Genomic DNA, 24425 nt, shown 5'->3' with positions numbered 1-24425 from the left:
GGCCTAACATATTTATTTCAGAATTTGGGAGGATGATAGCGTCCTGAAATGTAATTGGTGGGAGATCGTCTAATTTACAAAGTGTAATTGGTAAATATTGAGTTTTGTTACTATTGAACTTAACCAAGTTTGTATCTCCCCATTCAGAGATGCTGCACAGATCCGCGTTGATAGAAGTAATGATATCAGTTCTAGAAACAGATCTAGTTTGAGAGTTAGGAGGAAGGGGAAAATGTGAGGAAGTGTGAAGAGTAGAATCATCGGCGTAAGAATGGATAGAATTAGTTGTAGTGTGAAGTAAATCATTGATAAAAAGAAGGAAGAGAGTCGGTGAAAGAACAGAACCCTGTGGGACGCCACTATTGGTAGAGAAAGAGCGAGAAATCGATCCCTCGACAACAACTGCCATGGATCGGTTCTCAAGGAAGCTAGAGATGAGAGAACAAAGTGGGGGAGAGAAACCAAAAGAGGGAAGTTTAGATAGCAAAGACTTGTACCATACCCTGTCAAATGCTTTGGAGATGTCGAGGGCCACGACAAAAGTTTCCCCATAATCCCTAAGAGAGGATGACCAAAGATGGGTGCAATAGGAGAGCAGATCACCAGTAGATCTCACCTGGCGAAAGCCATACTGGTGATCCGAAAAAAGAGAAAGGCGTTCAAGGTGACGGAGAAAATGGGAGTTCAAGATAGTTTCGAAAATCTTAGAGAGGGATGAAGTTAGGGCAATGGGGCGATAGTTAGAGGGATTAGAATGGTCACCCTTCTTCGGGATGGGCTGAACCAAGGCATGTTTCCAAGAAGAAGGAAAAGTTTTGGTTTTGAGGCAAAGGCGAAAGAGGCGAGCAAGCACAGGGGCCAGGGTTTCAGCACACTCCCTCAGAACACGAGGGGGTATTCCGTCCGGTCCATGCACCTTACTCACATCCAACCTGGATAACACACCGGCAACCCTGCGAGTGGAGATTATAGGAAAGTGCATAGGTTTAGTAGGAGGTGCAGGGGTAGAAGGGATAGAGTGGAACTCGGCTAAGGTGGAATTAGAGGAGAATAAGGTGCCAAAGAGGTTGGCTTTGTCAGGGGGAGAGTTGCCTATAGAGTTATTGGGACGGAAGAGGGGAGGAAAAGAAGGCGTGCAGAAGTTGTTACAGATGCTTTTAGTTAAGGACCAGAAGGATTTACTAGAGAAGAATTAGTCAGGACAGCAGTCTTTCTTTTAATAAAATTCCGCTTGGTCCTACGAAGAACAGCCTTACAACGATTCCTAGAAGTAATGAAAGAGGTGTGGGTAATAGGAGAAGGAGAAAGTTTCAAAGCTCGATATGCCCTATCTCTCACCCTGCAAGCATGAGAGCAGAAGCGATCAAACCATGATTGTAATGTGAAAGTTTTGGTAGAAGATGGGATAAATGCACTCATACCGCCCTGTATAACCCCAGCAATGCTGTCAGCACATACTGAGGCATCCCGAGTGGAAAAGCAACATTCATCCCAAGGAAAGTCGGTGAAGAATTCTCGCAAGGATTGCCAGCTTGCCTTCCGATAGTGCCATAGTTGACGTGTAGAGGGGGGTGGGGGAGGTGGTCGTGCCCTGTTTGATTTAATAGAAATAAGGTTGTGATCAGAAGGCCCTAAGGGGGCAAAAATTAAGTATGAATAGTGTGAGGGGTTAGAGGTAAAACAAAGATCAAGAATGTTAGCAAGTTGATCGTGTCGATCAGGAACGCGTGTAGGGTGTTTGATTATTTGTTCCAAATCATTAAGTAAGGAAAAAGAGTGCGCCTCAGCTCCACCTGGGTCATCCCTTGCAGAGCCAAGCCACTCTCTGTGATGTACATTGAAATCCCCTAGGTAGAGGATCTCGGTGTTGGGGTGTGTGGATAGCAACAACTTATGGCAAGAAGTGAGATAGTCAAAGAGTTCGAAATAGTTGGTAGAGTTGGTAGAACAGTATAGGAAACAAAGAAAAATAGTCACAGTAGGTAGAGATATTTTGAGCCAGATGACATCATAAAGGGGAGATTCAAGATCCGTGAGTCGAGCTATAGGTGTACGTGTATTGCAGTAGGCGCATACACCTCCCTTAGAACGGAAGTAGGTATAAAGGTTGTAGTTAGAGACTTGAAAAGGTTTGGGTGAAGCTGCTTTGGTCAGTTGAAGTTCGGAGAGTAGTAAGAGGTCGGGGGAAGAGGTTGATAGATGGTGCTCCACAGAAGAAAAATTGGATCTCAGTCCGCGAATGTTGGAAAAATGAAGTGTGAAAAAAGCCGATCCTCCAGCAACCGCGGTGGCGTCAATTGAGGCCCCAGTAGCTTGATGATGATCAGGTCGGCCCTTGGGTCCACAAGCTTCCCGACCAGTGGGTCCCATCCGAGAAGGCCCCGCTTCAGTATTAATATCAACTGACATAGGAGAATAAAATAGAATGAATAAAACAGATCAAGAGAGACAGTTGAGACACTGCAATTGCGTGTGAATGAGGCAGAAAGACAGATCAGCAACCTGGGACTTGGTCACAATTTTCGTGATGCCATATAGCAGCAGGGTCTACCATTAGACAACACATTATGCTTTCAATATCTTCCCAGGCGGTAGTACCTCCCTGTTTGGTAGCTGCCTACTACCTACTGGGTATTGTATATGTGTGTATATATTGTACTATGGGAATGGTTATTCATTAAATGCATTGGATGTGAATTTAGATATGGGAGTGGAGATATATATGCTTGTGATAATTTGGGTTGAGAATGAATGGGTGATATATGATTATAGTACAAATAAATGAAATTCCTCCTTTAATTATGCAAGAAATGTTTTTACTGTACTTGTATAGTCTACTGTATACTGGACTTTGAAATTTTTCACATTAAATCATGGTGGGAATATTAAAATTTACTTCACTCAAGTTCCAACCTTACTCTTGATGAAACTGTACAGCTGTCAGTATTTTCTTCCTCTCTAGAATCTACACAAATTTAGTGTCCTGTCTTGGGAGATGTGATGTACGTTTTTGTTAGGGTGTGAAAATGATTTACCAGTTGTGTTACAGGTTCTGGTACCTCAGCTTAGTGGCTTGTATGAGGAACTCCTCATGTGCATGGCAACATGTACCCTGGCCCTTGGAGATGGAGTACGACTTAAACATTGTCAATGGCAAACCCAACGCTGCAGACCATAATCCCTTTGAATATCATTTTTCATTTGATAAACAGGTCAGTTTTCCAGAGGTACCTATGATTAGTTTTGTTATTTCCTGCAGGGAAAATAGAAGTAAATGGGATCAGTTAGCTAGCTAGTCCCTTTGTTTGTTCATCCTTCTGTATGTCATTTAAAATTTTATTCCTGTGGTCAGTACAGAACACTCTTGGATGTCATTCTAAAATTTATATACTGTATTCAAATTAATCTGGTGGTAAAGAGGTGTCTTTTGATAAAAACAGTACTGTACTGTATTATAAAACTGTGTTGGTGTTATTTCCATAGCAAAAGATACACAGTAAACCCTTTGGATAACGGACTAATTGGGGAAGATCCATGGTCGCTAAAGCTGAAAATCCGTTGAAACCTATTGTCCAATAATGTCAGATAATCCTTTGATACGACGTAAACAATCCATTAACCAAAGGGAAAGTCTGAGAGGCCACGTTGGCTTCTCAGTTTGAACATGTCGCCCGCACTCTAAACATCACCTCTGTTGTGCTCCACTTGTTGATACTATCTGTTACTTACCTCCTGCTTACTTCATGTGCTGCACTGTATTTTTACAGGTACGTACATATTCACCTTTTACACACTATTACAGTACAATTCTTCCAGTTAGTGTTTATGCAGTGACTAACTATGACAACTCTTCAAGATAACGGACAGGAGGGTTTGTGCTATAGGTTTATGGTGTCCGTTATAACCGGATTCCATTATACAGTATATAGTGCCCATAAAACCAAGGGTTAATTGTACTGCACAGTACAGTAATTGACTTTTTTAATGGGGATCTCAAACTGTCTGGTAAAATGTGAATTAAGGATTTCATGAATGTACTGTACGTACAGTATAATATGTTGTCTCAGTACCTGTAGTTATTTTTCACCAGCTTTTAAAAAAAAATCATTTTACTTTGCGCCAAAAGATCAGGAGTTATTACATTAATATTAAACCATTTTTTTTTTAAATATTTGTGAATAATTTTATGTATTATTTAGGATAATTTGAACATTGCTGTCACTGATCATCTTTCATAGGACACCGTTGAGATCTACCTTGTGTGTGTGGTGTTCTATGGTTGCGTCTTAGTACCACTCCAAGTGTATGCAGCTTGCCGCCAGGTAAGAAAATATACACTGTCCTGTATTCAAGTGCCGTGGAAATCTTAATTCACTCTTATTACCCTGATCATCAAAATTATAGGTATTATTGTCATGGTGTTGTTCACTTGTCCATCTATCTGTCTGTAGACAAATATTTTCCAAAATAACTTAAGTTCTACATTGCACTTTTTAATCAGTCTATAAACTGAAGGTCTCTTATTAAATTTGACAGTATACTAAAATAATGGCCAGATTTACTTCTCAGTCTGCAATGCTCATTACAGTTTTACTGTACTTTTAACAGAGTTGTCATTTTGACTTATTATTTTCAGATCCACCCCATCACTCGCCTATTTACGGCTACACTTATAATGCAATTGGCGGGTCTCTTGTTCGACACATTGCACCTCCTTGTCTTTTCATTTGATGGTGAAGGAAGTGAGGGTGTGAACATTGTTGGGGATCTTTTCAATATATTGGCACAGGTAATAAATAAAACCATATTATATATACAGCGTTGTTCTCAGAGTAAAACCTGACTAAAACCATTTCATTTTCAGCTGTGGTGGTTTTAGAATTAGAGTTTAATGTTTAAGGGAGTTATCAAGATGAAAGCAGATGTATAGGTGGCCAGTGGTGCCAATGATGTGTGGAATTAAAAGTTTTGGGGCATCTAGAAAAAGTGTGTAACTGTATTAGCTCCACCCCTTCACTCATTTAAGGATTATTGAAAGGGAGGGGACTGCCTGCAGTCTTGATGTGGTCCTTTACAGTGAGATGAGTTAGTTTTATTTGCTTGTTCAGGGTAATCAGAGAGTTAAAAGGATAGGGAATGACATTAGAAATATGCACAGCTGATAAAATCTTAGAAAGATACTATGATGGAAGTACAGTACAGTATATTGAGATTGGAATATGTGGAACATTTGATTAATGGTTGGTTGAGGAAGACTGATAGAACATTTAAAAGTGGTAGGAAGAGAAAGGGAGAGATCACACAGTAGGTGGATAGAGGTGTAGTAATATGCCTGAGTTAAAACAAGAAATTTATGTACAGTAACTTGAAGGTGACTTATTACTCAGCTGTGTAACATACAAGTATGCTTATAGTCTGGCAGAATTTTGGAATGCCCCTTAATGTTTCTTAAATTTTTTCTCACTTTCTTCTTGTCACTGGGGGTGAAATTTATTATTTTTTGCCAGGTGTGTTCCTGGTACCCTTGAGTATTCCAAGAAATTCAAGATGATATGCAACAGTCCTTATAACTCCTCAGCCATTTGACTTAGGAAGATGGTTTTGTTGTTGATATATAGGTTTTGGGATATGAGGAATCCAGTGAAACCAGAAAGAATTGATTCAGATCACTCATTATCTATATAAGACCATCAAAACTTCTTGTGCTTAATATAATGTCATATAAGTTGAATCATGAGATAAAAAATGATAAATATATACAGGTATATATATTTTTAATGTAGATTCTTGGATATGGAAAAGCCTGTGATGCAAGTAATTTACTTATTAGACAGCTTTTTATTAGTGTAGCTTACATCAAATAAGTATGACTGTCAATATGCAAAACTGTCTATCTTATAAAGGACATTAGAAACTCAGTGAATAGCATACACCAATATTTAAAATTAAATAATATGAATGAAATAATAAATAAAATAAGACTACAGTGTACATTCTAAGCATAAGATCCAAATGGAATCAAAATTCTTAGATATTATTTACAATTCTCTTTATGCTACCCCATCTCGAATGAATATAATCATCACGAAAATCTGAAGTTGTAAATTTTTTATGACAAAATGGACCAACTTTACGGGCACAAAAGTGTATACAAGTCAAAGCAGTTGATACACAGGAGTAATTTTCCTGATTTGCATGGTCTTGTTGCACTGGTATAACTGCATTTGGTCAGACTGATTAATTCATCTGGTACAAAATGGGTGCCCTGAGATGGATGACAGTGGGGGTAAGGGAAGAGGAGCTTGCCACAAGTGTCCATTTGTGGTTGAGGGGGTCAGGTTCAAGAGCATGGCGCTATATAACCAACTGCCAGTGACTGTGAGCCCTCTTCTCATTCTTGTAGAAATCTTCTGGAGTGGGCAGAAGAGAGCAAAGTTTGGGGGCTGTGTGAGACACTTCACCATTTTGGTCTTCCACATTTCCTGTTAAGCTTATGCTAAATTCTGACAATGACTCATGTTATAGGATGTCAAAATGAAGTGCATCTTGTCATAGGCAGAGAGTGGCAAGGTGTTATCGCTGAGGAAACTTAAAGACACATCACCTGAAATGAGAGCAGAACATTAATCAAATTAAGTCATAATAAAGTCAAGTCAAGCTCGATATTGTGTTACCTGCAGGGAGCCCCCAAGACTGGGTGGCCATGACAAACACCTCCAGGCTATTTTGTTCTTGCCTGTTTTCTTCATCCTCTCGACAGCTTTCATTCCTCTCACCCTCTTACCAATGCACTGTTTAACTCTCTTCTCTCATACACTCTCCACCTCACTTTCATGTATCAATTTATGCAGCCCCTCCTCCTCACATATACATACCATTTGAGTGTAGACTTGTTCTTCTTTTTCCACTCTACCAACCCGCAGTCTATGCACCAAACTTTTTCTTCCATTCCTAGCATTTACCGGTAAATACAACACAGCCAAACACTAACCTGCACAGAGCACTTGCAGTGTAGCACAGTAGAACGTCGATATAACACGAGATACGTTCCAAAAGAGTTTGCTTTAAACCGAATTCGCTCTAAATCGAAGTGTTGTTTCAATGGAATAATTTAGTTTGGTACTTGAGAGAGACACAAAATACTGTACTAAAAAGACTGAGAGTCTACCCAGATGCACCTCAGCCCATCTCGTAGAATAAACAAAACATTGTTTTTTGTAGTATTATGTTAAAACAAACACTCAAAAATCAACACCGCTTAAATTAAGGGATGCAAAATGATCTGTTTACTGGCTGGGGGGATATGTTTGACAGTTTGGTCTAGTGCTTATTTATTTATCTGTCCTCAAGAGTGACTTTAAATTTTTCTCTTATAAAATGTCACTGAACTGACATGTTCTAATTACTTTTAATACAAAAGGCTAAATTTTTTATCTCTTGTGCAAAATATATGACGTATTTTTTCAAATTATTCGCTGTCTAGCAATGCAAATTATATTCTCCTAACTTTAGTCTGTGATATTATATAAGATAAAAACTGTAAGCCCCTAACCACCAAACCCTGGCTGGGAAGATGGGGAAGGGAGTGACAGTGACATGTTTGACAGTTGGTGCCGAAGGTCTAGTGAAGTATTGTATTTATTTGTTTCTTTATGTCCTTTAGATTGAGTTTTTGTTTTTTGCTTGGCATGGTTTCTTGATTTTCCTACAATAATTTGCATAATGGAAATCAAAATTCAAAAATACACTTAGCTTCTTTCTTTTCCATATTGACTTAATTTATGCTTAGCATTACTCTCATTACTCACACTCAGTGTCTGAAAATAATCAAGAAGGTATTAATTAGCACATTTTGTGTTTTCTAGGAACGGTGAAAAGCATCTATATCTTACAGGCAGTTAAGTTAAGTGAACTAAAAACTAATGTAATTTATTGTCTAAAATAAGTAAAATTTAGGCAGTAATGACATTCTTATGTCACTTAGTTTAATATACACTATACACACCATTATATGACACAATAACAGTTTTGTGGCCATTTACAAATAATGAGTGGTCTGATTCTAAAATGTCTAGTTTCATTGGATTCCTCATATCCCAAAACCTATATATATACTGTACACCAAAACCATCTTCCTAAGTCAAATGGTTGAGTTATAGGGACTGTTGTGTATCAGCGACTATTGTGGCAGCCATCTTGAATTTCTCGGAACGCTCAAGGGTAGAACAACACACTCGGCAAAAAATTATCACTTCCACTCCCAGTGACAAGAATCGAGTGAGAAAAAACTTTAACAAACCTTAAGGGGTTATGTCAAAAATAGTGATATCTCTGTTAGCCGGAACAACTAGTGCAGAGCACTTCCGAGGATGAGAGATTTCTGGGTAACGAGACGACTCTCTTGAAGCTGCAAAAAAATCACTCATCCCCAGAATTTTCCGAATAATGGAAAAATTTTCTTGGAAATTCCAGAAATTGCTCATTACATCACCTCTCGAACCAGGAAAAATATTCCCCATCCCCGGAATTTTATGGGTACGTACCGGAAAATTTTTCTGAGAATTTCCGGAAAATGCTCCTCATTTTCATCTTTCAAACCCAGGAAAAAACTCCCCCATCCCCGGAATTTTCTGGAAAATGTGCCCCTCGGAAAATTATTCCCAAAGCCGAAAATTTCCGGAAAATTCTGGCTTTGGGAACTATTTTCCGAGAAAATTTCAATTCCGGCTATTGGAGAGTTCCAGGTTTGAGGGATTCCGGCTAACGGAGATATTATACCCATTTCTCTACTGGACTACAGCATTAATGAATTCATGTGAAATGTTGCAAGAAATTATATAGTACTGTACAGTTGTTTCATTTTGTATGGAAGAGAGAAAGAGTGTGTGTGTGTGTGTGTGTGTGTGTGTGTGTGTGTGTGTGTGTGTGTGTGTGTGTGTGTGGGTGGACATATATATAGTTCCAACACAACCACAGTACAGTAGTGTGTGTGATTGTTTTTCTTACTTGTGTTAACACTTTCCTGTCATTTTCTTTACTTATTATGAAACCACTATCTTACACCATTTTGTCCCTTTCTTGATGTTTCTGTATCTCCTGATTCATGCCATCCAAAAGTGGGAGAGGAGTAAAAGTAATAGAGGGATAAACAAGTGAAGAAAGAAGAGCAAAGGAGTTAGAAATCTTATTGACAAATCTTAGTGAGCAAATTGAAGAGTTATGAAGTGTTGTGCAATATGTGTAAGTCTATATTTCCTTTGTTTCACCCAACATGATTTGAGGATACATGGAATTAAATTATAATGGGGTTTGTTAAACAATTTTGTTTCATATACTGTACAGTAGTCAGGAACATATTGTAACTGCAGTGACTCCAAGTTTGCAAATCAAATCTTCATTAAAAGATCGAGCTTAAACAGCATTTCAGTATGTGATTTCATGCATCTGGCTTCCTCTTCAGTCATTAGTAGAAAGATGAGGCTGCAGAGAACTTCACAGCTGAAAAGGATGTCTGGGCTTTGAAACTTTTGTTGAAGTGTAGCTTTCCATCCTTCAACATGGGTCTGATTTGCACAGTTGATGAGTATTCATGTTGCTCTGAATACTTCCAAGTAAGATTAACTTAAATTTCTTTGCATTAGAGTTGCTTATAAGTCTTATGATACATCCTACATGGTTATATGATCAAATAATTACCTAAAATTTTTTTCAGTCATTATTCATGATGCTGCTTTTGCTGTTAGCCAAAGGATGGGCCATCACAAGGATGATGCTGTCTCGTCGCCTGTTGCTGTTCTCCTTATGGGGACTTTACTCTATCCTCATCCTCACACTCTATTTCTGGAATATGGTAAGAAATGGATCATAAGTACCTTGATATCTGCTGTGTCTGATAAGGGGCAAAATAACCTTTATCACATGATAATTTGCATCATGTGAAACAATTATAAAGTTACATATGGTTATGGTACAAGTGTTTCAAATTCATTTTGTAACAGCATTGCAGGTTTTATTTTTTTTTTCTGCTGTTATATGGCATAATATTGTTTTCTTTGGAGCAAATTAAAAAAACAGGTAAATATTTTACCTAAAGATGGTGCATCTAATGATTTTTGGATTAAAAGGTCAGAGATAGGGGGGCCACAACAGTAATCCTCCAAGCCACCTTATAGTACCTCCTTTATCTTCTCTTTTTCACTCCCACCCCTGTTCTCTGAATGCATTGGTACACCTTTTCCTAACATGATGTAAGAGGTCTCCCTCTAGGCCTCTACCCAATAGACCTACTAGATTATCTCTAGACACTCTTTAACACTGTTTCCAGTATTCTAACCTGTCCATACCATCTCAGGGAGCTTTTTTATGTCTTCTGCAACTCCATAGCTTATACCCTTGGGCTTTTCTGTTCTAAATTTGCTTAATGGCAACTGGGACACCATGCTTTCAGGTAATCACTGCTATCCCCCACAAGTGTGAAAATGGCTGTAAAACAGTGAATGAGGATGATGATGATTCTGGTAACCCCTGGTACAGCTTTTAAGTTACTCAACTTTTTGGCTAGAGTTTTAGAGCATTCTTCATGGCAAGTCTGTGTTCCTCTTCCACAAGTTAGGAATCATAGTACAGTACTATCTCTGAATTCCTTCTTTACTATCAACTTTACATTCCTTCCCATGATGGTGCTTCCCAGCTCTCCAATCACCCCTCTTTAATACATTTTTCTCTTTATTTCATTCTCCATTATTCCTTTCTTTACTTTCCATTATTCCCAAATATTTGAACCTTTTAATCCCTAAAGTATCTCCTTCATTGTGATAATGTTGATATTGATTTCACCTAGTTTTCCTGTTCTTTGTAATATTAAATTCATTCCTTTCTAAAACCATTACCTTCTTAGCCTTTATGTTTTTCATCACCTTTTGTACTTTCTGAACACACTCTACAACAGCATTGTATCATCTGTATATAGCCATGAAAGTGCGCACAGCCTATCTTCCAGGCCCGGTTTCACTCTTGCTTCAGTCTTCTTTACCTCCATTTCCTTTCCCACTCCATCCATAAATATGTTGAGCTACAGTGGGGTATCATACATCCCTGCCTCACTCCCACTTTAACCTCAAAGTTCTCTAGTCCTCTGTATATTCCCACACCTACCTTACTTCTCTTGACTAAATGGGAGCACATGTCCTTATACTTGGTAGCAGTAACTCTTCAACTTTCTTCTTTTTAGGATACCTTCCAACCATTAGATGTTCCTATGGAATCCAATTTGATAGTAGCATTTGTGCAGTTTATCCTGCAATACTCAGTTCATTGACTTGGATCTCCACAACAAATCAGATTTAACCCAACAGACACAGAATAAGTGATGTGCATTTGTACACACAGTCAAAAAAGTGCCTTTAAAATTTTGTGTTATACAATATGACACAATAGATGAAAGATTTTTACATATGATCGTGGGTCTTGCTTCACATTAGTAGCCCTGCTTTCCTTTTATGGTAATTTATCCATGTGAGACCATATACAGTATTGAGAAAATTGTAAAGATTATTGTTATTGCTGCTAACTTATACTTCTTTGCATATTTGATATTACAGTACAGAAGTACAGTATTTCTGTGCATGTTTAATACAGGTATTATATTACAGTGTATCAGCAGTGTCTTATAATCTTATCTTGACTATCATTCATGTTATCAATAAACAAATCCTGATAAAATATTCACCACTTACTGGTATGACATCAAATGCCAAATGTTTGAAGGTAGTTTTACGGACATGGAATTAAATAGAAATAAACAAATTGAAATTAATAATTCAGGGAGTAGATGACAAAACTGTGCATGGGTGCCAGACAGTTCATGCTGTACTTACGTGCATTGCAAGCAAGACAGTACAAGAGATCCCTGGGTAACAATCGGGTAGCATTCCTGAAACCTGTTCATAAATTTATTTGTTCGTAACTCAGGACCCTACCTGTAAAATCATAACAAATAACATATGTAAATACAGTTAGTCCCCACAAAAACATTCCCAGTTGAACACAAACCGCAACATGTCAACACGTCATCATACCAGGCCACCTCCGATGGTTCACTACCTCCTGCTTTTGACTCTCCTCTGGAGCACACACGTATAGTAATGACTGACTATTCTCTATTATTTCTTGATTTGTCCTTATTAACCTTCATCATCATGATTGCAAAGGAACCAAAAAATAGCAAGGGTGGTGCTGATGGCAAGAGACAAGGAAAGTCTGTTTTGGTAGAGATGAAAATGAAAGTGACTGAATCTTTTGAATAGGAAGAGTACACTGCCAACACTCTACGTGCAATGTCCTTCATGAGGCAATCATATGTACCAATTATGTTAATGCAGATTATTACAACTTACCTGGGGAGGGGGGGCTTGTGAGTCCTGATGATCTGGTGAGTTGTACCAGAGGGGGGAGGGGAGGGGGGGCTTCCTTCCCTCCTCTGAGGGAGGGGAAGGATTTCCCTAACTGGGTGGGTCACCGGGGAAGGTCCAAACAAAATGGCTCTTATCCTGCTGCTGGTTTTGAGAGCAGACCAGCAGCATCATCTCCAGCCCAAACAAGCGGGGCTGGAATACTCTCCCACATGTTTGCCTAGCGACCCATAATGCTGGGAGACGGAAGTTCTGGAGGTTGAGCAACCCCGTACGCTGTGCCCTGCAGCTAGTAACACCTCTTTGGTCCTCCATTCCAGCTAGACAGTTGGCTTGATTGGGCCCGGTCAAGTCAATCGGCTGGTCACAATGTGGCTAGGGTTAACCGGGTACTGTATCAGGGGGCCTGGCACTCCTATGGTCTAGGAGCTGCCATCTTGCCCCCCCCCTGGTGGTTACCTGCGTATAATACCCTGCATTGAGCATCGGCATTGAGCTCCCCTTGTTGAGTTCCGTGGTGGGTGGGAGAGTGAAGTTATTTTTATGGAAGAATCAAACTCCTTTAGCTTGCCAGATCATCCCCTATGATGATCCTGCACTGGTCCCTGGACCCTGTAGATCATCAGTTGCAACATTAGAGCCCAATCAGGTAAAAAAAAAAATGGCTCTAGGTTCTGACAAATCCGCAAGCCTGAGAGACGCAGGAGGCCCACTGGCCCTGGCAGTCTCCGTGATGCTTTTGCCCGTGAGATCTCACCAGGTGTGTTCAAACAGGCAAATTTTCCAAAATACCTCGTGCTCTGTACCATGGAAGGCCAACCTGTAATGGACCTGGAATTTTTTTTTGTTCACAGGTCAATTGTATCAGTTTGTGGAATAAAACCAAAAATATCCATTTGGCAAGTTGGTAGCCTCCTAGTGAAGGTTTCCTCCTTGAGGAGAGTGTTAGACTCCGTGCCCTGTCTGGGGTAACTGGTGCCCCAGGCCCAGATTCACTTATGGGTTACGAACATTTTAAGTGCTTAAAAGTTCGTAAACTCCTGCAGTGGTGATTCACTAAAGACTTATGAAGTGTGTGTGTGTGAGAGAGAGAGAGACAGAGAGAAGAGAGAGAGGGGGATTGGACTTCTTCAATACAGTGATATTTCTGTCAGCTGGAACAATTGGTGCAAAGCACTTCCAGGACTGAAAGATATCTGGGTAAGGAGACGACTTTCAAAGCCGGAAAAAAAAATCCCCCTTCCCCGGAATTATCCAGGTAACAGAAAACTGTTCTCGGAAGTTCCATAATGATTCATTATTTCATCTCTCAAAGCCGGAAAAATATCCCCCATCCCCGGAATTTTCCAGGTACTGCACTGGATAATTTTTCTCAGAATTTCCGGAAAATGTCCCTGATTTTCATCTCCCAAACCTGGAATAGAAATCCCTCATCCCTGGAATTTTCTGGGGACAGTATTCCTGTGTTTTTCGGGGGAATCATGTTCCTGAAACCCCGCGAAAAGCCAAAACTGCGAATGCTCTTAGGAATCACTGTACTTGTGGCCACCAAACAGCTCAGGTAGGTCATGCACTTAACCACGCCATGCTCTCCACTCACGGCCCAGTGGTCACACTGATCACTGATGCACTGTACCGGCATTTACTAACATCATTATTTGAAACTAATCATATTGTAGTATAATAATGGAAAAACGTAAACTCAGTTATATACAAAAATTTTTAGTTGCAGGTAAATAAATTTTTTTATATATCGCTGAGGTCGGCAACACCCGCATTGCCAGCCTCTCCCTGCTGTCCCGGTATCTGCCCGCCCTCACGCAGTCACGCCAGTCAGTCAGTCAGTCCTCTTCCACCAACTTTCCTCCGCTTGAAGACTTGTATTCTGACAAAAGACACAAATGAATTGTCAGTCTTCACCACATCTCGAGCCATAGCTCATACCTTCTCTGAGCTTGTCCAATAAAACTGCATTTTCCATTAAGGTCATCACTATTCTTGATCTCTTGGTCACTTTAGAGTAGTGGTTCCCTACCTTTTTTTACTCGCGACCCCTTTCTCAAAACCCCGAAACACACGCGACCCCCTGCTATCAGCCGCGAACACTAATAGCCTAACCGTAATACATCGAAAAGAGTGAGTGAAAACTATAGCCTACTCCACCGGCACAACATTATGTTGTGTGTTCTAGGTTCCTGGCATATCAGAGAAATGAAAGTTTTGGTAATGTTCCTGCTTATGTACTAAGTTCTTCTCCCAAGGCTACCAAGTTCTCCCAAGGCTTCTCGACCCCCCAGCCAACCCTCCGCGACCTCCTGGGGGGGTTGTGACCCACAGGTTGGGAACCCCTGCTTTAGAGTCTTTGCTAATATTATTTGCCTTTGATGAGGCTGGCTTACATCCCGGAGCCATGTGGAATGCACGTGGGAGGACAAACAGAAGAGGTAATCACAGTAGCGTTGACAGAATGGTTGGCACGTGTGGACTGAGGCTTCTCAGAGCAGCGGGTGTCTGAGGCGGGAAAGGGTGGTGTCTGTTTGCCGCACCACACGGGAGTATCGAAAATGGCGCAAAATTAAAAATTTTGTTTTTAAAGGATACTTTATTTATACTGTATATAATTTTTGAGTAAAAAAATGCGAATGTTTAAACTGCGATAAAAAACCCAGCGAAAAACACGGGATTACTGTACAACTCCTCCCCGACTTACAACCTACTCGACTTAGACCACCCGGACATACGACCGCCTCAGTCGTACCAAAATTTTGTCAAATTACGTATTTTCGAGTCCCAACGTCAGTGATTGCGCTGTGTACTGACAAAATTTTCGTTTGTAATTCACTTTAAAATGGCTGGCAAGCTTAAAAGTGAGAGTTTTGTGGTGCTGAGAAGAAAACGAGACACCCATTTTAGATTTATTTATGTATTATTTAAGCATTTTCGACTTACGACCTGGATTTGGGTCCCTAACCCTGTCGTAAGTAGGGGAGGAGCTGTACTGGGAAAATTTTCTCAGAATTTTCAAGAAAATGTGCCCCTTGGAAAATCGTTCCCAAGGCCGGAATTTTCTGGAAAATTCAGGCTTTGGTAATAATTTTTCGAGAAATTTCAATTCCAGCTATCGGAGTTCCGGATTTGAGAGATTCCGGCTAATGGAGATATTTTTGGAATTTACTTTTTTCGGACTCTGAGGTGCTCTGGTCACCAGAAATAATATATATATATATATATATATATATATATATATATATATATATATATATATATATATATATATATATATATATATATATATATATATATATATATATATATATATATATATATATATATATATATATATATATATATATATATATATATATATATATATATATATATATATATATATATATATATATATATATATATATATATATATATATATATATATATATATATATACTTGTTTTAAGAATTGGGGAAGAGTAATAAAAAAATCTTAGGAAAAGAGCTACACTTCCCAAATGCTGTATGGTGGACTAATGAGATTTGCTATAGGCCAACTGAGAACTAAGACACTTGATTATGTAAGCAGACTGGGGCTGATTAGATGTTGTCACATTTGTCAGGTTCATTTATTTATTGAATCTATTATATTCTCATATGATTGGCCTCTTATGGTTTATGGTTCATCATGGTTAATAATATCTTCAGTAATAGAGAAAAAAATACAATACAGTACTGTATGTAATTTGTAATATGACTTGAAAATAAAGGGATAAGCTGTATCAAAGTTATTTACTCAAGAAGCATTCTTGTGAGAGCTTTCAGCAGACCAGCTTATGACAGGGGGTCACAATAACACACTGTACAATATTTGATATGGGGATACCTTCCTAACGACATTATTTACTACCATTGAGTGTTATATAATGATTAATGTATAAACCAGGGTATATGCAGATACAAAATACTGTACAATACAATATTACTTAGTAAGTGATGATAAATACACTACAATAGCATTCTTTAAGTGATGATAAATACACGGCTGTACTGTACTAATTTATTACTGGTAAGTGTTTGACACAGACATTGTGGTAAGCCAATCAGCTGTTTGCTCTTTGTAAACAAATGACTCGTGGTGTTCTGTGTAGGATTCTTTTTTCAAGAAAACTGATTCTTTTAGGATAATATTTTATCAACCTGTCACCAAATGAACCAAAATTACATGAGAATTATGGTGAAAATGCATAAAGAGGTGTTAAAGAAATCTTGGGGGAGAGATGGGGAGGGAGCAACCCACCCATGCTACCCCCACCCCCTCCCCTCCCCTCTGCCAGCTGCCCCCAGATAAACACTTGTCTTCCACATACAATATACTCCAACACTTATTTGTTCTTATTTTTATCTTTATAGTACTGTGCCATAAAGTATACAGTTTTTTCTTCATTCATAAGACAAATTCAGTGGTTATTTCCATATAACACTTTACAATAAATAACAATCATCTTCGTGAAAACAATTGTTGACAACCAGACTTAATTGTGGTTTTCAATCCAGAGAGTTCTGTTTCATATTTTTGTTATTGTTGATATAACTCATTTTTATAATAACCTTGTTATACACTTAAAAACCTTAGTTGTTGAAGTGCAGTAACAACATAACAACTGATTTTCTTTAAACTGTTCACATAAGCAGTGTTATCTCCAACCCCCCCATATATTCGCTTTTCTTCAAACTTTCAAATTTTTCACTCGGGTTTGCCCCAATTAGTTCGATTTATCGAGGTTCTACTTTACACCTGACCCTCGTTTTTTTGCACATTCTGTATGAAAGATTGTGTGTGCATGTAACAGCTAAAAGAAAAAGGTGATTATTATAGCAGCTGGATATAAAACTTGTTTTGGCTTTGGCTCTTTAGGGGCTCAGGAACGTAGCATATTTTTCACAAACAGTTACGGCATTAATATCGATATGTGATCAATCTCTTATGGATGGCTTTTTGAGGCCCCCTAACCTCATCGTATAATGGTTATTGTCTGTATACATTTTTCACACTTGCTATGTAATTTTTGTAATTCGCAACAGATGGAGGTTGATGTTATAGAAGATATTGACGAGTATCAGACGTGGCCAGGGTGGCTGACCCTGGCACTGCGAGTGCTCATCATGGTGTGGTTCCTGTTTGAGCTGCGTAACACTATGATGTATGAGCATAACACCAACAAGCTACACTTCTTCCTGCACTTTGGTGCTGCCTCCCTGGTCTGGTTTATTTACCTGCCTGTGGTGGCACTCATTGCCCTCCAAATCTCTCCTCTGTGGAGATATAAATTATTGTTAAGTAAGTGGATGACAAGTGATGTGTAGATTTAGAGGCTGCCTGGTTGACTAAGCTTCTCCCACTTTTATCTCTCCTTGGCAACCATGACAGTACAGATATACAGATTGGTTGCTTGGGGCAATAAATGTATTATATTACAAATAGGTCTGCAATGGAGAATGAGTTTGGTTCCAAAGTTTCTCAGTCTCTAGTGAAATGTAGTGTATACAAGTTAAGTACTTTTCAAAAAAGGATGTACTCCTGTACCCCTGAAATTCTTGCCTGCCACTTAAGAGGTATTTATAGCATATTATACATTATTATTTTATGCTTAAACAACCCACTCAAGCAGTGTGACCTTCAAGAATACTAGCAGCAATCTTTACGTTTCTGTTGCCTTGCCCATTAAAATTTATTTTTTGCATGATCTGTGGCTTTCTGTCCAAACCCTTTGTTCTTGATCAAAATTATGGTAAAACCATTGGGTCTTCTCATTCTCTAAATTTTTTTTATTTAACCAGTGACTCACTTGGATTCCCCAATTCAAAATTGAATCTGTAACATGATGGAGTTGCTCGTCAGATTTATGTACAGCTTCATCAAGTCTGTGGGTTAATACCCTAGAGCTCCTTGTTTAACTGGTGCTGTACTTTATTTCAAAAATCAATACATATAGAAAAAAAATTGATACAGTGCAACTGAGTATACATCTGTCAGCTTGGCCACAGCCCTTCAAAGATGCAGAGATTCCTCACTTATTACAGTATTGTAGTGCATCTTTGGTTGAGCTGGGTAAGCACTTAGTTGTTTACATCCTGTAAAAAAACATACTTTAAAAGCTTCTGTATGGATGTTTAATCCATTTTTTCCAACCAGGTCCTGTTTCTTCTTATTATCTTTGTCTTTTCTTGGTTGTTTTGCCTTATCTGCCACTTTAGGAATCTCACTATGGACTTGAGCCCTGCTCAGGTCTAACTAATGAAACAGTCAAATATGTCATACAGTAGAAGTCCAAAAATCCGGACTGCTTGGGGATTGGGTCGGTCCGGATTTTTGGATTTTCCGGATTCTCAGGCAGTACTTTTAAAATTCAAATTTAAGGAGGAATAAAGAAGAGATGAACAGATACATTTTGATAGTTTATTCATTAGCAAATATAGCATGCTTCATTTATCAAAACGAGCAGTTTTAAAGAAAAAGCTGTGAATTCTAGAATTTTATTCTTTGCCTTTTTTATATCATAAATTGTAGACTTTCCAATGTCAACCGCCACTACAAACAGTATCAATCCCTGACTCGATCTCAACAGATTATATACATGAGACTGCGCCTTGGGTACAGGTACCTATGGGAGTACATTGGCAACCCTGAGCCTGGCCGCACTGTTTGTAAACTTTGTGGCCAACCCGACTCTCACTACATCCTCACTTGCCCTATGACCTCCTCCTACAGGTCCCCAGCTGTTACCAACACCTCTACCCTCCCTGACCAGATATCCCTCCTCCTAGTCACAGGCCTGGCACTTGACATTATTAGGGACCTGCCACGCTTTGCTATAAACAGATAAAATGTACCAGGAACTTTACCCCCACACACTCATCATTCTCTCACTTTATGTAACTTGACAAAACCTATGACCCTTCAGGCTTTTACGCCCTTAATGTACGAGTCATAAAGGCAAGTATGAACTTTGCATACTTCCCAGATGGGCGCTGTAAACGCTTCTGCGCTTCACCTTGCACAGGATGTAAGGGTGTGCCCAATAAACTAGCCCCCTCGGGGGCAAATCTGAATCTGAAATTTTCCAATGTTGTATGTTTCCATTAGAACAGTATTGCTCACACCACGTTCTATTTTAATTATTTAAAGTTTGTCACTCAATTTCAACGTGTTCTTCTTTCTCTTCACACAACGAAGTTTATCTACTTTAGGAGCCATTATTATGGGCTCTGTAAATGGAAAGAATAAGACTCAAAATTACATACGTTGTCACAGTTTGATTGCTCGTTTTAAAGTGGCGACCGCGTGGTCGCTTGTTGTCGCTGTGCAGCTGTGGCGCTCACGCATGCACACACACACACAAAAGCCAGCTAAAAAAAAAAGTTTGAGTTTTCGAAAAGTCCGGATTCTCGGGTGGTCCGGATTTATGGCATCCGGATTTTTGGACTTTTACTGTAGTAACAAACACAGTTTAAATGTAAACCTGACTTGGATAAACCACTAGCTAATGATCTTTTTCTTCTCTTTGAATATTTTTATACCTGGAATACTATGCATTACCCTTTTAAATTTATATTAGTTTTTGGTATACTTTTTTTTGCATGTGATAAAGTTCAGTTGTCCATAGTGTCATGGTTGCTATCCAGAGACAGATGAAAGTTGGCAGCTTGTAGTTGATGTACTTTTATCTTCTCTATGCCTAAATATTTACTCATAATTTTTTTATTTTATTTTTTTTACTGGTTTCTCACTTAATATAATAGACCAATCTCATTTTTCAGAGACTTTGGTCATATGATTAGGGATGAGGGAATAATAACAGAAATATTAATGGGCAAAGTTGAGTGTAGGAGGCCCAGGGGAAAGCAGAGACTTGGATGAATGAATTAAATTAAAAACTGGGTCCCCAGAGAGATACAAAACCTTTGGTAAAAACAGCTTGAAAATGTTTAGAGAGGAGGACTGTGGTCACCAACCCTCAGAAAGAGGATGGTGCTCTGATTGATTGATAATAAACTAATGATGCGAAAGAATAGCTTTACAATGTGGTGAGTTTATTATAATTAAGCCAGTGATGAGAAACAATAGCTTTAGTGAGGAGTAATTTTATTGATAATAACCTCTTTTATCCCCTCCTTGATGGGTATTTCAGTACTGTACTAATGTACTTTCTCTTGACTGTAGCTCCAATATAGTCACATTACGAAGATTGGTTTACTAAATTGAGGCACAAATGCTTAAATATGATCAGCACCCCATTAGCTTATGCCTGTGCTGCTCATGCTCTGATTTGTGGAAATGTAAACATTCAGTTGATACCCATCAGCATTTAGAATAGATTATGAGTTCTTGTGTTTTTCTTATGTTGCTTTCTATATATTTTATACCCCACCCTCCACACTCACTTCTGTCCTCTATTTGAGGTTTCCATACCTTTTGATTCACCTCACATGGAAGTGGAAGAGGTACTTATAAAGATAACAGATAGATTAGGATGAATTGTTGTTTCACTTCATACTTGAAGATTTGGATGAATTGTTGCACTCTTCATACTTGAAAATTAGGATGAATTGTTGTGCCACTTCATACTTGAAGATAGAAGATAGGAAGAATTGTTGTGACACTTCGTACTTGAAGATAGGATGAATTTTTATGTCACTTCATACTTGAAGAAGGATGAATTGTTATGATGCTCTTCATACTTGAAGATAGGATGAATTTTTATGTCACTTCATACTTGAAGATAGGATGAATTGCTGTGACTCTCTTCATACTTGAAGATAGGATGAATTGTTGTGACTCTCTTCATACTTGAAGATAGGATGAATTGTTGTGACTCTCTTCATACTTGAAGATAGGATGAATTGTTGTGACTCTCTTCATACTTGAAGATAGGATGAATTGTTGTGACGCTCTTCATACTGAAAGTTTTATCTTATTATTGACTGTCTTCTGTTTTACAGGTTTCACATACTCAGCTGACTTGCTGGCCCACTCTTTTATGACCTACATGCTGTGGCCTGAGAGGTCTGAGCAGTACCTCCTCCTGGCCTATGAGGCTGACCTCTCCAATGAATTAGATGAGTTCAACGAGGCTCCACATGTCCTCAATCACTCAGACTCAGCCCTCCTCACCCCAATGTATAATTGTGACACAGACCCACTGAAGATTAATACATGAAAATCATGTATAGTAAAGGTGCCAAAAAAGTTAATTTTGCTTTAAATTGTTGGGAACTTCCTTTTTATTTTATAAGGAATAAAGCAAATAACAGATAATTTTAGGGTCACAATCATGTTTGTTTGTACTCGTATATGCATAAATATGTGTGGGCTTGTTTATATACTGTACACATAAAAAGAAATTATATCAGCTTGTATCAGCTGCTCAAGTAAGCACTATCTCAAGTGTTATCACAGTGAGTGATGTTTCTACAGTGGTTTCTTTCCTCAGTGAGGTTATTGATTGTGCTGAGGTACATTCTTATTCCAGTTGTTTTTAGTGTTCTTGTTATACAGTCTTAAAAATTTCATAATACTTAGCAACTGGTCAAATGGACCTAATGATCTGGTTAGGTTGAATCCTCTTAAGATTGAAGCCCATTTGACTAGTAACTGTTTCCCATTTTCCTTGTTCTCCTGTATAGACCTCTTTCAGCTCATGTACATTTGGCATCATAGGAAGGGAGAAAATTTGTGGCTAATGGAGACATAGGGCATCTCATCAAGGTGGTAGGTGATATTTTTTCATGAATGAATTACATCGATTTGTTGGGTCGGAGTGATTCGTTCCTGAAAAATGATACCTACTACCTTAAGGAGATGCCAGGTGTCTCCACTAGTCACAATTTTCTACCTTCCTATAATGACAACTATATATTTGCTCCTTTTATTTGAAAACTGAGGGAAATTGCATTATTTGTATCAAAACTCGTCCTGTTCATCTATATGTCATCATCTTTTTTCCTTTCACTTTTATGTGGACTGGATTAAAGGAATCCCAAACCTAAAAGAAAATTAATGATTGATGGGGGAGAATGGTGCAAGGCAAATGTAGAAAGTCACAGAAAATGCTGGAACAGCAAGTGATTACACTCTTACTTATCCAACTAATAAATTTCCACACTATTGGTTTTTAGTACTACTTTTAGAGTTGTACTAATTGATGATTGTTAAGAATTCACAGTAACTGCCCTGAGTTAATTGTGGAATGAAGCATGCATGAATGAAAAGGATTGCCATAATCTTTAACTGTTATGTTTAACCAAATAGTCCCTCAACAAGGCCTTAACAAAAATAGTAAACTGAGGCCAGTTTCTCTTTTTTATAGATTCAAAATATATGTGGGTAAGAATAATTATAGCTTTTGTGTAAGAAGGTTCCATACACCTGACAGCCTGCTAGGGGTAGTGCAGATGTAGCACCTTGCATACTAAGCCTTCAGTACTCAAGGACACATTGTGGCTGTTATTGCCCTCAAATGCCTTCACTTTCCTAACTTACTGTAAGGTTAGGTATCTATTTACAAATGGGCAGTCTGGGCTCTGCAGCCATGAACCAATGACCCTTAGGATAGGAGGCGAGTGGTGTAACCACCTGAACGTTGCTCCCCATAGCTAATGCAGATCAGAAATTTAAGAGTATATTACTTATTATTATGTCTTGGTTATTGTCATAGGGGCTTGAGGGTTTGGTAATGGCTTTTAGGGCCAATTGCAAGAACGGTTATGGGGTGTACGACGCCATTTATGATGACCTTCTTGCCCTGGTCTTTTTCAGCAATATCGCTTAACACATGGAATTCTGCACTTTTCGAAGCTTTGGAGGAGTCTCGAAACAAGTTTCCTGGTGGGAATTATTAGCTAATAGTACTCAACATATCGAAGCTTCGAGATCTCTCCAGAGCTTCAAAAGGGTGGTATTCCTGAAACAAGATCAGGACAAGAAGGTCATCGTAAACGGCGTCGTACACCCAATGACTGTTCTTGCAATTGGCCCTTAGACCTAATATTTTCGGAATCCCCAAAAAAAACCTACTGCTTAATATTATTAAATTATTTATTTTTCCCGAGTTGTGTGTCTTCACGTATGTTATCTCCGTTAGCCGGAACAATTGCTGCAGAGTACTTCCGGGAATGAGAGATTTCCGGGTAACGAGACGACTCTCTCAAAGCTGGGAAAAATAATCCCTCATCCCCGGAATTTTCTGGGTAACGGAAAAATGTTCTCGCGTGATCCAGAAATTACCCATTACATCATCTCTCGAACCCAGAAAAATATCCCCCATCCCCGAAATTTTGTGGGTTTCGGGAAAATTTTCTCGGAATTTTCCGGAAAAATGTGCCCCTCGGAAAATCGTTCCCAAAGCCTGAATTTTCCGGAAAATTCTGGCTTTGGGAACAATTTTCAGAGAAAATTTCAATTCCGGCTATCAGATAGTTCCGGGTTTGAGGGATTCTGGCTAATGGAGATATTACTATACTGAGTATATTTTACTGATGTGTACAGTCCAGTGCCATACTCATGAAGGTTGTAATGGGTAGCATTAATTGAATCGCTTAACTGGGTGATTTGTTTTTCTAGTTTTATATTATTTTAACTCTTTCATGTAAAAAAAAAAAGTTACTAGGTTTTCTTTGTTGCTTCTTCATATTCGTTTACATAATGTGTAGATTAAGGTATTAACTCTGTGGAGTGAGAGGTGTTTTTAGCTGGTAGTTCTCCACAACTCTCTAATTACAGTATAGTGGTCCCTCGGTTAACGAACGGTTCAATTAATGAAATTTCGGTTTATGAATTAGCTCCCATAAGGATCTTCAATTCAGTTAATGAACAAAACTTTGATTAATGAATTACTTACGACAAATACGTTTTGTTGTGAGAATCAGCTGATCGACTAGTCCAGTACAGAAGTCGGTTCTATGTTTACATTTGTTTCCAGTGGAGTAAATATCAAGATGGTTGTGCTCTTTAATATTTTTGCATTT

General features: G+C 38.6%; 1 protein-coding gene across 2 annotated transcripts in view; it reads left to right on the top strand.

Moving 5' to 3' along the window:
* LOC121871518 overlaps positions 1–23628 on the top strand; it is a 50591-nt gene extending 26963 nt beyond the window's left edge. Inside the window, exons 3-8 of one of the 2 annotated variants that reach the window (XM_042373930.1) lie at positions 3050–3212; positions 4239–4322; positions 4637–4789; positions 9713–9850; positions 17484–17739; positions 21402–23628. In XM_042373930.1, coding sequence (XP_042229864.1) covers positions 3050–3212; positions 4239–4322; positions 4637–4789; positions 9713–9850; positions 17484–17739; positions 21402–21619 — 1012 coding nt within the window. In that variant the 3' untranslated portion in view covers positions 21620–23628. The remainder of the gene's footprint in view (positions 1–3049; positions 3213–4238; positions 4323–4636; positions 4790–9712; positions 9851–17483; positions 17740–21401) is intronic. The other variant, XM_042373931.1, reaches the window with a different exon arrangement.
* Positions 23629–24425: the final 797 nt, after the last annotated feature.

This window comes from Homarus americanus, unplaced genomic scaffold (genome assembly GCF_018991925.1).
Source record: "Homarus americanus isolate GMGI-L3 unplaced genomic scaffold, GMGI_Hamer_2.0 scaffold45698, whole genome shotgun sequence".
NCBI classification, from domain to species: Eukaryota; Metazoa; Arthropoda; class Malacostraca; order Decapoda; family Nephropidae; genus Homarus; species Homarus americanus.
This window is presented reverse-complemented; position numbering and strand designations above follow the sequence as displayed.